We start from the raw sequence: 15,345 nt of genomic DNA on the forward strand, positions 1-15,345 counted from the left end.
AGTCCATCTCCTTTCTCACATATTTTTCTAGTTAAAAAGCAGGAGGGCAGGGACAGGTAGGGGAACACCTCAGCAGCCAGCAAGAGTTCCGGAACTGAAATATAAATATTATCAAATCTGCTTGTAACGAAAGGATTTTTCATCACAGAAAATAGATAGTGATTGCCTACAATCTACATGTTATTACGCACACAATATATTGCTGAGGAGTGATGCAGAGCATTCATCTCTTACCGTCCTCTTCAGGCTCAGCGCCCTCACATCCAGTAATTTCTGTGGCTGTATCAGGTTTCTTGTTTTTTTTCCTGTTGAAGTGTCTCTCTTGGACCTACTGTGTTTGGTTTACTTTTCTCTCATCTTGGAGGAGTTACACCGGCCACTATGCTAAAAACTTTTCCATATATCAAGCTGTACCAGGGTACAGTAACCCACAGCACGGCTTCTCCAGACCACTCTTTCAGAGACCAGTTCCTTCCCCATTCCCTCAGCAACTTGGTGCTCAGATATTTAATTCCATCAGCAAGGATTGAGGCCACATATGCTCTTAATTAGCAATGACCTATTAGATCATAGCAGCCATAGGTGAAACCCTGGCCTCATTGAATCAATCAGAATACTGCCTTTATCTTCAATGAAGTCAGGGCTTCACTTAATATACACAGTTAGAGGTTCATTTGTAGCAAGTACTAAGATAACTTCCACCTAAAATTACACTCATGCCTTCCCTTTGAAGCCCTGTCCTCATTCTGCTTTAAGTTAGCTATATTTTAACTCCCTACCAACACCTTTCCCACATATCTTAGTTTTCCTAATAAACAGCGAAATGAGCTCTGATCACTTTTCTCTCTTCTCTTCTGAATCCAAAGAAAATTCCAACATAAAGGTTTTCAGACAGACATAGAGAAATGGCCACAGAAAACAGACTGGCAAAGCTTTAGCAGGACAAAATGCTGTGATTGTGTGTTTGGCCTTTCTTATAGAGCAGAGCAGCTGTCGTTCCAGCAAGCAGTGCTGTCAGCCTTCACAAAAGAAAGTCATGTAAATGTCAAGTCATAGGTATAAAAACAATCCTTCAAAACAGTGTCTGTATATCTGAAAAGCCTGCCTAGCTGTCAGCAACGCAAGTACCATAAGGAATGATGCAAAAGCCTGTTTAGGACAAACAAAAGTTTTTGAACTAAATCCAAACTTGTCCAGTAGATCAAGCCGCATCGCTCTCTCCTTCAGAAGGAGAATCACATGCTTTTCAGCAAAGCGAATGCCTGTCTTGGTGCCTTATCCAGCATCACTATTGTTTGGCTGAAAGCCAGCCCCATTCACGAGGTGCTCATCGAAATGCCATATGCAAGCTATCTCCTGAACAAACATCCCCCAAATTAGATTGCAATTTGGTTGTGATAAAGGCGTAGAAGAACAATGCATCATCCCTTCTCAACTTGGCTCACCCAGGACAAAAGACTTTACAGTAGACGGGCTGCACTGCAAAACAGGCTGTGGCTGAGCTGTGGCTGCAGAGATCGGTCTGAGCGTGCAGGTAGCCACCCGCTTGGTGCAAGAGTCCTTATGTTTCCCTTCGCTAAGACTATCGGTACGTAAGCACTCTGTCCTCCATAGCTGTTTCCAGACAGGCTGACAGATGTTGATAAGAGGAACTTTCGGTAAATGAGCAGCAATTGCAAAAGCCCTTTTTCTGATCATGGATCGCATCACGGAGCAATCATTTGCTAAGGATAAGTGACAATATAGAAAAGGAGGGACACAATAAGAGTTGAAAAGTAGGTACTCACAGGGCTTCCAGTATGCCTTACTAACAAGACATTTTGAAGAGATGCCTAATTAGATATTTAAGATTACACTCTTGTGTGCAGGTATTTGAAGAGTTACATATGCACAGAAAATAAGAGTTTTGGAGGTTCTTGTAGTGCCTATATGCAGACAAAAGAGTTATAAAAGATATAACATCTATAGCTGCTTCTGTTCATTGACAAAGTTGCACTTGATAGATACTAACTTTCAATACTTATCCCTGGTTTCTAAGTGAGGAAATGAAGGACCATAAAGTTACAAACTTCTCACACTGATAGCAATGAAAATTAATAACCACTAAACTGGGCAAATACACATACCCCTAAGGATCCTGAGGTGACCTTCCGCGTCACTGGAAGCTCCCCTGATATCAGGGAACACGTTGCAGGGAAAGCCTTTCATAAATGCATCAAATTCCATAATAAACAAAATTGAAGGTTTTATCTTTCCTGTTCCTCTGAGGCTGCTGTCCTTGAATCTGATTTCTCTAATGATTAGGAATCATTACCGCTGAAACCAACCTGGGAGCACCCGTACAGGTCCCATCTTTTTCCATGAAAATTCTGTCCTCTTATTCTAATCATTTTTATCTGTATCACGTGATGATTGAATCGAGCATTTTAAGCACAGATGACTATTGGGTTTTAGGGTTATATAGGTCTGTTAGTGTCGAAGTCTTACAAATCTTGGGACCACTGAATCTGGAGACTGAAACGCTTTTCTTATTCCAAAAAGCCATCAGAGGCTCAGTGTGTTGGCACAGGCTCTGTCCAGGTACAAGGCACAGCTATAACACGATGCCAACACGTCTCCTCGCACCACACTGGCTCCGCAGCCAAATACACACCTGCCGTGGTTTTTGATTTTTGTTTTATAGTGATCAAAAACAATGACGTTAGAATATAGCCAGGTCTGCAACTATAACTGTACATGGCATCCTAAATGCTCTTATACTAGGATCTTTTAAAATGGTGTCATCCATTATCCCACTGCTGTTGGAAACACCCCTCCTGATGCATCTTTACCCTTCGTCGGCCTTTTTTCGATGATTAAATCACATCTGTGGGACATGGTCACTCTATGATTAAAGAGTATATTAATGATTTACTACTACACTAGTACTCATCTATTTTATATTGCTTAGTAAAATGAAAACACTGAGATTGTTTATTGATCTGCTTTTAAAAAAATCTTATAGCCCAAAAAGACATAAATAGAGATGTTAGACTTTGGATTTTACTCAGATTAGTGGATTACCATACCAAACAGATATAGATTTGACAAGGTAGCTCTTGGTAAAGGTTTAAACTATAATTTCTGGCCACTTCAATTGCCTTGAATCCACTGAAGTTACATATTTCATAGAGCGTGTTTGATGGCTAGTGACTGAAAAATCAAGTATTTATTGCAAGTGCAATACAGACTTAGATGCTTAACTAATGGCATACAACTCTAAAAACCATGGCCTGGGCCCCACAAAAACCGACACACTAAAGATTTCCTTTCAGTGCATGGATTTTATGTGAATGTGACAGCACCACTGAATATTGACTCAACCAGGATGTTTACAGAACAGATTTAACACTTTTTTGTACTCTTATGTTCAGGAAATAAAGGGACATAATAGAATTGAAACCACACAGAAACCATCGCCTCGCTAAGAGGCACCTATCAGTGAGATACGTATTGCCACGCTCTGATGTCCAGTATCAGGGGAAGGAACAAAGGGGAGAGATCCTGGCGCGAGGCTGTGTGCAGTCAAGCTGTGGGCTCTGCCCAGGCTCCGGGCTGCCAGTTCCCTGCCCCGAGAAACTGAACGTGACAAATACACCATGTACTTTTGTTAGTCCAGATACAAGCGATTCTTGCCATCTTATAACTACCACTATTGATCTTAGGTCTTGGAAGTCTACCTTGGCACGAGTTTGTTATAACCTGTTTGGAAACATCTGTCCAGAGCTATTGCCACCAGTGCCACCCTGACACCGTGCTGTGGGTTTAGAGGCTTGCATTATTTGTGTTGCCAAATCACCTCAGCCCTACTGAGTCTACAGCCAATATATAAATTTAGCCCATCTCTCAGAGACATGACTTTGTCAAAAAGGATGCAAGATGTAGATGGAGATTAAAGGAGCACAAAGTTAAAAAGGAAAAAAAGGATTAACAAGGCATCAAAGAGAAGGGCTTGTATTACACAAAGAGGTGACGCCTGGTACTATTGACAGAAGACTGAAGATGCATGCATATTGTTTTGTTTCAACTCTTGCGTGTGCTAGTGGCCATATGTAAACTTTTCTGCACACAAGAACTGATGATTTGTCACTGCAGGCGAGTAACGATACTTCTCTCCCCAGGTCACTGGTGATACCTTTTGAGTATGATTTAGATTTTAGGTGGATTTACTGGGCAGAGACCATCCTTGTGGTTAGTGGAAAGAGACAGATGAGTTTGCAACTCATCAAATTAGGACTGGGGGTGGGAAGGGAAAAAAGCACTCTGAAAATCTGAAAAAAACCTCTGACCTCTAAAAAGTGGTCTCAAAGACGCAAGAGGATACAGGAAAGATGTAGTCATAACAGACAGACAGAGGCAAGAGTCACCATGACGTGACACAGCGGTTCCAACAGTCAGAAGGAGTTAAGGAACGTGATAGGAGCACATGGCTGAAAGTTCACGCAACACCCAAAACAACGTGAAGTCTCACGTAACTGAAGAAGTAAAGAAGAGAAGGTGGCAGATAAAATAAAAAAAGAAGCAGCTTTGCCACTTTCCGCAGAGCCCTATAGATTGATAGAGTAGACAACCGGCCTTCGAAGGAGGGTTTCAGAGAAGTAACAGTGACAAGATCTGAATAAGCAGCCAAGATACCGATTTGGAAAACTTATTTTGAAGGAGAGAAACAAATATTGAGCAGTCAAAGACGACTTTACAGTAGTCAAGGTGCAAGATGAAAGAGAGCAAGGGATGGTGTTTTAACTGTTGACACACTGAAGGCATGTTTTTGCTGCAGAGGAGAAGGGAGCTGCAATAGCTGTCAGATGCACATGGAGAAGGAGAGTGACCCCGAGGTTACGAGTCTGAGTGACAGGGAGGATGTGGTGTTATCAAAATCAGAATTGAAGGGAGATTCGGAAGAAAAAGTAGAGAGTTCTGTTTTGGCCAGATTAGGAATGATCTGAAGGCAAAACAACCAGGATTATGTGTCAGGGAGGCAGTCAGATATGCAAGACTAGACAGAACAGAGCAGAGGGTTTAAGAGTTATTGGCAGAGCGATGATAGCCAAATCCGTGTAACTGGATGTTGTCATCCAGGGACATGGGTACAGAAATCTCCAGGCAAATCAAGGAGTGACTAAATCCCTTCCCTGCCATCTCACAGAGGTTCCTACCAAGTTCCAAAAGAAATTATCTAAAATAGTGCTGCAAAAACATGCGTAGAAAAACCTGTCTCTCCATAAAATCTAAAGATCATACTGTTTCTAAAATTAGGGCAACCACTAAATGAAAGTTAACCCGAACAATAACTTTAGCTAAACTTCAGGTCACATGCATTTAATATAATGAGATGAAGAATATGAAAAGGCCATTCATAATGGAATTCATCGAGTTAGGAATGCCATGCTTAGCTGCCTTATAACATATAATTAATGATCCTATAAAAATCCAGCAGTACGAACTCTCTCGGCTGCCCGCAGAACTGTTCTTTATGCTGGGTAGGGCAAGCAAGCATCTGCTTCCACAAATACTGCCCTTTGAGAAGCTGAAAAGCCTTTTTCCCCCCTGCTCCATCAGGGACCACACTGCCATTTCCATGACACGCTGAGCTTTGAACCGTTACCCAAATCAGACTACAGCATTTGGCAACCCAGTACACATCTGTCATGATAGACTGGTTATTGGTGAAATGTTAACGAAAAAGTCATTAACTCCTTTCTATTGCTTCTAATACCCCACCTTCCTCTAGATTATTTATAATCCCCACTAAACCCACCCTCTGTTTATAGTCTTTTAACACAACAGAGAAATATATACTGTCTGGAGAGCTGTCTTGCCTTATACCACTCCCAACCATTTGGTACAACAAAAGACGTTCTCTCTCCATCAAAAGACCTGATCCCTCCTGAAGCCTTGATGCTCAGATTCAAGGTTAAAGGATTAAGGCCTGAAGCACTGAGTACCAGAGGAAAGGAAGCCAAATATCAAAAGAAACACAAAAATCAATCCTCTTCACCGCAGGAGCAGTGTGAAGAACAAATCAGCTGGGCTGAATCTAAAATTTTCTCTGCGTGGCTCTCAAAAATTAGCACTGTTATATACATAATGGGCAGTTCTGCAAAACCTCAGCACCCATGCGAAGCCACAGAGTTCAGCTCAACACACCAGTACGGTCTGGGAAGTTTTATGTCAGAATAATTCAGTGGCAAATACACAAAGTCCACTTCAGAGAAAGCAAGAGCTGGAGAGCGAGTGAGAGCACGCGTGCCGTTATCTTTATATGTAGTCTGTATATCTGCAAGTGGCAGAATCTAATATTTACCGGAGTTTGCCTTTTGCTTCAATTCTCTGCGTGCTGAAGTGCAGCCAAGGTCACAAGAGGGGTGGGGGAGTGGGTTTTAGCTTAGTGCAGCTGTGATCATGGCCGGAACAGCAGGGTACAGAGGATTTCTTGCTTAACTTTGTAATACCAATAGCTTTTGTTCTTAGTCCTGCCCCATCAGTTCTGATATAAGCTTTTAAATGGCGTGAAAGTTGTGCGAGTGGGTTTAAAATCTCATAATTTAAAACTGCCTTCCAGAACATTTTGTTTTATAAGATTTTTCTTAACTTTTCCAACTCACAAATTTCTGGGACATATGAATCTCTAGATTAAACATCATTTTCTCTTCAACCAAGATTACATATAAAAATAAAAAGTAACAAAATGATATGTCTGAAAAAGTAATCCGCTCCAATTTATAAAAATAGAATTCAGGTTTTCAAAATTCAATTCAGGCAGTAAACTAACAGTGTCTACATTTTCCTGTAAAGGAGGCATCTGCAAATGACTTGCAAAAATGTCTCTCACTGTCTGCAAGTGTTGGCAAGGAACAAACTCCTTCAGGAGATGCATGAATTTTAAATATTTCAACCCAAAGAAAAAAAAAATCTCCGAGCATTTTCAGTTCTGATATGTGATATTACAGAACTATACCCATGCAGAAGACTGGCAGGAAATGCAAGGGGTTTTTTTTGGGGGGAAAAAAAAAGCACTCGAGTTTTAGCAAGCCTGTTTTCACTGATTGCCATCCTATGCTTAGCAGTGTTTCTAACACCAGAGTTCCTGTGCTTTTTGAAGACCTCACCTACAGGTTGGCTCCATCTGTCTATGGAAACTGCTTATGGTATCTCCTACTTACCTCTTATACCTCAAGTCTATCAGTAGGCTTCCTGCTCAAGGTTACTTTGGACTGTAATGGAAATGATGTAATACTGCTGTGCGCAGCATACGTGGTCATGAGAACAGAATCAGCATAATTCAGGTAAATCTAAGACAGGCAGCTTCAAAACCCTGTCGCAGTTAAAAGTGAACCTGAAAATGAGATTAGTGAAGCAACAAGGTCAGCGGATATGAACTCCTCGCTCCCCAGTCCCATAGGGATCACTGCTTACCTTAAAAAGAAAAAAAAACAAAAAGGCATGCATAGATATATGTAAAAAATTGCCACACCTCTCCCCATTCAGCAATAAGCTTTTAGTAACCACATCAGAACAAAAGCCTTCACGCTGCGCAAAAAACCTACTACCTTTGGAGTCTGCACGTGGCACAATGAAGCAAAAATGTCTATCTAACTCCAACTATACTTTCCCGTTTACGTCACAACAGACTCCGGCAGCCATCTGTTGGAGGGATGCTGTGCCTATAGATACATCCAGACAATGCCATGAGAGAAAGAAAAACTCATATCTGCACCTAATTCAGCATTTGCACTATTGGCAGATCTGCAAGCACTTTTTTTACCGGCCAAACAAGTGTTCACTCCACAAATATCCTATCTAAAAATGATACAAACTTCAATGTAAAATTATCTGGAACAAGAAAGTAACTTGGGTGTTAAAAGGAGCACTAACAAGTGGGTAAGCGGCTTCCAGACACACAGATTTTATGGGCTATTTGCAAGCACAGTTGATCTCAGCCCAATTTAATGTGCCAGTCTGCCAAAACGACAAATAGATGAAAAAAAATCCCAACTGTATTCAATACATTCCTAAAAGTTGGCCAAGTACTATACAGACGCACCTGAAGAGACCAAGGACAACTCATAGGTGAACTGAAGCCTGGGAGGTCTTGGACAACAAGCCAGTTGTGGCACTGGTGACGGTTTCTCCCCCAGAGGCTCAGGACAAGAGTAACAGGAGGTGACGCACGCCGGCATGAAGAAGAACTGACAAGAAAACTCCAAATAGGAAACAAAATGGGTGCTACCATTGCCACCGGTTTTTAAATACCAGTTCCCTTCAAAAACGGGAGTAATGGGGCCAGCGGAACTCAGGTCAGAGGTGGCAGACTTGTGTGATTGCATGTGATTTTTATTTTATTTTTAAGTTAGTTGGAGGGGGGGATTTGTGTGAACAAACCTGGATATGCCTGGGACAGCAGGGGGAGCTGCGAGTCTGCGTTCCTCTGCACATCTACTTAATTGCGTTGAATATCCGGACAAAAAACACAGAAGTATGCTTGTACATCACCATAGAAAGATGCCTGCATGTCTAACAAGCCGCAAAAAAAATCGAGTTCATAACAAAGCATTAAACAAGGAGCAAGAGATAATTGTCACCTTCTCTCACAAGATAATAAAAATAGTTACACCATAAACATAAAAATCTTTTAAAAGACCCCTGACAGCATTCCCTCCTGGAACTATCACCATAGCAATGAGCATTCAAATAGGGGGAAAGTACTGCTGAATTCTGTGTTTGATATTTTCAACTAACTAAAAATACAAACTGGAAAAAATACACACGGGTGATATAGAATGAAGCACACAAACATTAGAAGCCTTCAACGAAATTAAAGGTGGCAAATTCCACCTGCAAATCTTTAATACTCCAGGAAAGAAATCCTTTAACCAGGTAGCATACATTGAAAGAGTGCCTGCAGATAACTGCAAACCCATCCGATAGCTGCTGTATCCAACAATTCCTATTTAAAACATTTTGCACAGGTCAGTGTAGAGGTGCAGTGACAGTATTGTGTGAAATCTGAGGAAAAGATGCATCTTAGCGAGAAGACAGTAGAAAGCTGTACCGGCAGAGCTCTATAGGAAACCTAAGAATCGGAAAAGCAGGGAACCTCGTATGTTAAGATTTAGGCACACAGCAGAGCCCTGGGGAGGGGTACTTGCGAAGTAGCAAACCGCATCTTCTCTAGTTGATGCTATTAAATAGGTCTTATTTCCATGACATTCAGATGCAAAGTTAAGATGAAATAAAGGAGAGCAGAGTGGATTGTTTTAAAATTCCTCTCCCAGATGCAGACGTCGGGAGCACACACAAAAGCAGGTGCCGGGCGTATTGATCCTACTGAATACGCATGGAGTGGGTACTTGAGCATGTACCAAGCATCTGCGTCTGGGAGATGGAAAGCGCTTTGTAAAAGGCTGTTTTATGCTAAACAAATGCATCAGGTTATGTTTTTATTTTGAATATTTTAAAGCATCTTGCACACTGGGGCAGACTTGAAAAGAAATTATACAGACAACCAGACAACTTGCCGTTAATTGTACAAGTTACTATCTCCATAGCTGAAAATTGGCTGTGGGCTCACTTAGGAGCACTCCAAGCTACTGAAAATCATCCTCAATAAAACCTGCTCTGACTGCTGCACCTTAGAGAACTGGAGATCCTGCATGTGAAGACTCTTCAGGTCCCAGGCGCCGGCCCAGCTGCGAGCAGGCAAAGGGACAGACACATTTCTTCCCAACAGCTCCTCAAAATACCCAGCAGGGAAGTGACAAATTCCACACTGCAAATTCATACCGGCACCATCCAAAGAGGCTGAGATGGACAACGCTTGCTGACTTTGATAATGAAAAAACTATAATGGCACATTTAGAAGAGAAAATTAAACAGGCATCCATTAGAAAATTTGGCTATAGTTTGCAGTAGTCCCCAAGGTAAAAGTTTTCCTTTTCACAGACAGCCAGACTATGACCAAAATTTGTATCAGAAATCAAACTCTGTACTGTATTTGCTCGTGGAATCTTCTTTTCCTTTTTCAAGGAGGGAAAAAATTAATCCCTACAGGAGATGACAAGATGCCTTTTAAAGTACATATCTCATTTCTGACTACAATTACCTTTCAATAGCCTGGCACAGCTGCACGCTCCTATTTGCTTTTTGTTTTTCATTAAGGGCTCCTCTATTATTTGTACCCATCCTATAGCATTTATGCCTGGCAGTGATGCACATTCCCTTGCCTATGATTCTTCCCACAGATAGTAGAGAATAAATTGCAATTAGATTTTCGTAATTGTAGATAATTAACTCAAAATGAGCTGTTAATTATAAAAAAACCTATGTTTTTCAGTTCTTGATTATATTATTTATTTTACTTCTAAACTCCAATACCTCACTTCAGCAAGTTTAGTATTTTAAAGGACTTTCACCACTTCCTTTAAAATACCAGGATTTTTTTTTAAGCTGTTTTGCTTATTTGAAGACTGAAATCAAGTTTCATGCTGTGAGGTTTGCTAGAGGAGCTCTCATGTATGAACTGGAAGTGAGAGAGGGCTGGTTTTCCATTAGGGTTTTGATAGCATTGCTGTAACAAGAACCGTTTGGCAGGTCAATTAAAAAAGAAATAATAATTAAAAAACCCCACCCCCAACACACACCCCAAAAAAACCAAAACAAAAAAAGAGAGACTCTTAAAAAAAGGGATGTATTCCTACCAGCTCTTCATCCTTTATAAGCTCTAGCCACACACTTGCACACTCTCTCTCTCGATACTGAAGAAAACATCACTTACATATTCAAATGAATAAAAGAGACAAATGGACTTGTCTTCCGTAGCCTCTTTCAGCCTTACATTAGAGTAAATTATTTAGGGAGCATTCATCTGGTAACCTTTGCAAAACTGAAGATGGCATATAGGAAGAAAAACTTCCAAGTGTTTTGCTGCCAAACTTTGGAACCAGCTGGCATGGCAACTTGAGACTGCACAAACACATATTAACTTTGAAAAATTATAGTAAATCAAACCAGGGGAATGAAGAGAGGGTGGGGAACCTTTTGAAATCTGGAACTCTCATTTTGTTAACGGCACAGGTTTTCCTGATTTTCCCTGCTAGGCTACATAGGTTTTTGCAGGTTTTTGATAAAACTGTTGCCAAGATGCCCCACAGATGTTCTAGGTTACATTTTTCCTCCAAGGGGCTTAATGCTACTGCATCTTAAACATATCATGACTCTCTATCTCTTTTGTTACAGTGATCACACGTTGATGCTTCAGTCTGTGCGAAAATGAAACAAAAAAGCATCAGAATACAATGAGAATATGCCAGTAACTCACAGCAGCCAAACACCTGGTGAAGCAATGAAGTATTTCAAGGAAACTAGTAACTCCTGTTGTTCTGGAGAAAGAAGTCTTATCCCTTTTCAGTGAAGAGGGACCTCACAAAACTCAGATCTCAAAAATAAAATCAGTATCACTTGAGGTTAAAAAAAAAAAAAAGAAAAAAGAAAGTATTGGACCCTTAGTTTATAAATAAATTAACAGTTCTTCCGATATTCTCATAATGGAGAAAAAAGCTTATTATTTTAAAGTGTTCTCTTGTCACTAAAGAAGGGGCCATTCAAAGGACATCTGCTCTTCTTGTCCACCAAACGGGGGATACTTTGGTCAAAAGAACATCTATAGTTAAAGCATAGAACAAGCAGCTGCTACTTTATGAGAAAGGGAGAAAAACCCTGTCAAATCCACAGTTTTTATTTGTTGCTTTTCTAATAATCCCGAATCTTCTTCCAGTGGTAACAGGAAATGCGACAGGGTGGGACAGAAAGAAAACACAATAATGTATTGATTAAAGTTTTAAATAGCATGCAATAGTGAGATAAAGAGCTAAGTATTGGCTTAAGTCTACTTGCAGTTATTTCAGTGGTAGTTTGCTCTGATCATGCTGAAGCAGAGGTGCAACACAACATTGCTTAAAAAACAAGTAACTGTTACCAATTGTAAAAGATCATTTCTATCTGGGAGTTAAAGGAAAATGTATTTTTTACATCAGGTCTAAATCAAGACTAAAGACATGTTCTCATCCTAATTGAAAAAATAACAAGCAGTACCTAGAACAAAGAACAAAAGCTAAGATTTTGTGAAAACTCCATTTTGCACTGGGCTAGGTTAGTGTCCTTAAGAGATAACACACAAAACCTGAGACCTCTGCAGGAAGTCAACCCCTAAACCTTGAGTAGTAACAGATCAGCATAACTATTGATTTGACTCATAAAACGCAACAGCCAATGAATTTTACCTTTCCTGCAGAAAAAGGCTCTTAGTCTGAAACAAACACATGAACAAATACACTTGGCAGCCAACAGCACACTGTCAAGAAGATATACCGGCACTGTGAAGTACTTAGAAGTGAAGAGAGAAATTACCTTAGCCCCGTGCTGTTGCCGTTCATCATCAGAGCAAGTTCTCCAGGTGCTTCGTCAATGGGCACATCTTCTGAACCTGGTACCTGGCCTCTAAACCTGAAAAAGCAGAGTTAGCTGGTTTTGCAGCTGGTCAAATCATCACACCAGGAACTCTCCACAAAAAGAGAGCTGCGTGTCTACAAACAGGGCACTTAATCACGTTAAATGCAGAAGCTTTCACAACTGTTTTCACACCTTCAGATATACTTTTGTTTTGGAAGGCTGACTTATGTCCAGTGCCTTTGCTTCTAAGGGCTTCCACTGGGAAAAAAAAAATCATTTACTGATTTCCAAGGACCTGCTCCCTTAAGAAAATGGTCACAATATCCAGTAACAAACATCCCTGTTAGGCTCACATTACAGCTCCAGCAGCACCAGAGCTCAAAGGCATCGTGTTTAAACTGCATAAAATGTAGAATTCGTTTGAGATGGTTGTGTCTCCTGAAACTACGGGCCCACAGATGATGCTCCATTTTTAATAGACTACCTCACCATTTTCCTTCAATCCAACGAAGACAGAAAAGTCAAAAATAGAGGTACTTCTCTCCTTTTATTTGAATGAAACTCCTGTTTCCAGGATTTACCCATATTTGTCTACTCTGGTGTGGCTGGCATCAGAAGGAGTCAAGGAACTGCCCCCTTCCCTGCACACACACTATTTTTGATAGCAACTATTTCACATAGAGAGAAACTGCAAACTGAAAGTACTATGCTCGCTTGAGGCTAAATAGGGAAATGTGGGATATTAAAATGCAGTTACGATGCAGCGTGGCCAAAAAAAGGATCAATTCATACTTTCGCTAGAAGAGCAGAAGAGTTAACAGCCAAAAATTACAAATTGTCAGACCTTTTACTTGTCATTCAATGGCAATACTTTCAGCAGCTCAGAATGGACCTTAACCAGAACTCCACCCATGCAGAAGTACAGATAAAAATAAACACTATCTGGAAATGGATTTTTGTTGCATTGGTTTTTTAAACTGTCATGGTGTTAAGAGATGAACTAGGTTAGAGCCTCCTGGCAATGAAGCAAAGGGTATTTGGGCTTTAGCTAAACAAATTTTTATTGTTTATAGTATATAAAATTACCCTGTTATCAAGTGCAAAAGTGAATTATACACCTAGAACTGAAACAGAACTGTGATGCCTAAGAGATTTACCTGTAAATATCAAACATTTTATTCTAAAGAGACTGAATGTTTTTTAAGAGCAACCACTCTACGTTCTAGTTGCTTTTCCTAGAAAGGATATGGCAAATGTGCTTTTACCTGCACCTCTGAAAAGAGATCACAAAAATACTGAGTCCTCAGATTGATCATATATGATTTTCTTTCAGAGAATTCTTTTAGTTAACTAGAGCTCTGTAAACCATGAAGTTTTTTTCAGAAAAAAAATGGCTAAAATAGGCATAATGGCATTAACAAGTACATCATTATAGATATATTTAAGGTCCATTTTTTTCTAGGCTTATGGTGCCTCAAATGCTGAAAAATATCCATTAGAAACAAAACCACCAAAAACTCAGTCTGTATGTCCTTCATATTCTACTTGTTTTTCATTAGAGGGATGCATGCATAGAATTAAGGTATTTCATGATTAAGAATCCATCTGTTCCTACTTAATTCTCACCTGAAGTCATAATCCTTTGTTCGTGACCTCAGTCATTTTCAACACGCACAACTGTGATTGCCTTCAAGACAGGCATTTTTAAAGCCATATAAACACATGATTTTCAATGTAAGCCACCACCCAAGACAACAAACAAAAGACCACCTAAATTACAGTATTCTCTTTTAGAGTTTGAAAAATAACCAGGGGGCTGGAATTACGAAGAGAAAGTGATATATTCCTCCACGGTGGTTATAATACGTCAATGTAGGAAGTGGGTCATGTAACGCAGACTCATGGGATGCTGTCAGTAGTTGCCATATTAAAACAGTATCAAAATAAGCACCCTTGTGAAACCCTCCTATTGCTTCTTCTAAAAGATTGTTAGATTTTCTCCCATTGCTTTCCCTTCCTAATGCTGAAATGTTAGTACTCAACTGAGCTACACTGGCTAATTCGACCTGCTTTAACCCGCTCCTTTTCACTGTTCCTCTCTGTTCTAGTAACGTGACACCAATAAACCAGTTTCTCCCTCTTTTCCAGAGTCCCCATTTACATTGTCAGGAAGGTGTTATCTCACCTTCTGCAACAAGCCTTTCAAGCCACATTCAATATTTCTATGGTTATTGCTTTTCCCTTCTTCTAGTTTTTAAGCACGTCTTTTGCCTCAGTCTTGGCATTCTTGGCATTCTCCCTTCCACAAACATCACTGGAAAGAAAATGTCCTTGCTACACAGGGCTCCCTTCCTTTTCCATACATATATATGGAAATATAAATACATATTCCATATATATAAAAAATGATCTCCATCTTTTCTGTAAAACACACTGCTTCCAGTCCCTACCTAGGACAGTGCAACACTTCAAAACTGACCCCTCCAAGGAACGAAGGGGGAACGCCACATCTATGTCATCCGTGCTCACATTGTTCTCTTGCCAAACGCCTACATTCCTTGAAGTGCCTGCACTAAGAGCAACCTCTCCTTTTCTTCTGCTCCTCTTTTCCTACCTAGTCTTTTAGCACTGCTTTTCTTGTGCCTTTCTTTTCGTACTGTTTTCCTTTGGTGTTTTCCACAGCTGTCATGCTGTTTCCCAACAGTATATGCAAATAGACTATAAAGTCTCCTCTCCTCTAAATCACTGTTAGAGAGAATTTGTGCCACAGGTATTACCTATCTTATCAGTTCCATTCATCACTTTAACTATTGCCCACGTCTTCGTTAGAAATTTTAGATTTTTTTTTTTTTAAAGCTA

General features: G+C 40.2%; 1 protein-coding gene across 2 annotated transcripts in view; it reads right to left on the minus strand.

The window, feature by feature from the left end:
- The window catches only part of LOC142074817 (protein hinderin-like), a 172,752-nt gene that overhangs the window by 42,431 nt on the left and 114,976 nt on the right, over positions 1–15,345 (minus strand). For both annotated transcript variants that reach the window (XM_075135696.1, XM_075135695.1), the window contains one exon: positions 12,445–12,540. In XM_075135696.1, coding sequence (XP_074991797.1) covers positions 12,445–12,540 — 96 coding nt within the window. The remainder of the gene's footprint in view (positions 1–12,444; positions 12,541–15,345) is intronic.

This window comes from Calonectris borealis, chromosome W (assembly GCF_964195595.1).
Source record: "Calonectris borealis chromosome W, bCalBor7.hap1.2, whole genome shotgun sequence".
Taxonomy (NCBI): Eukaryota; Metazoa; Chordata; class Aves; order Procellariiformes; family Procellariidae; genus Calonectris; species Calonectris borealis.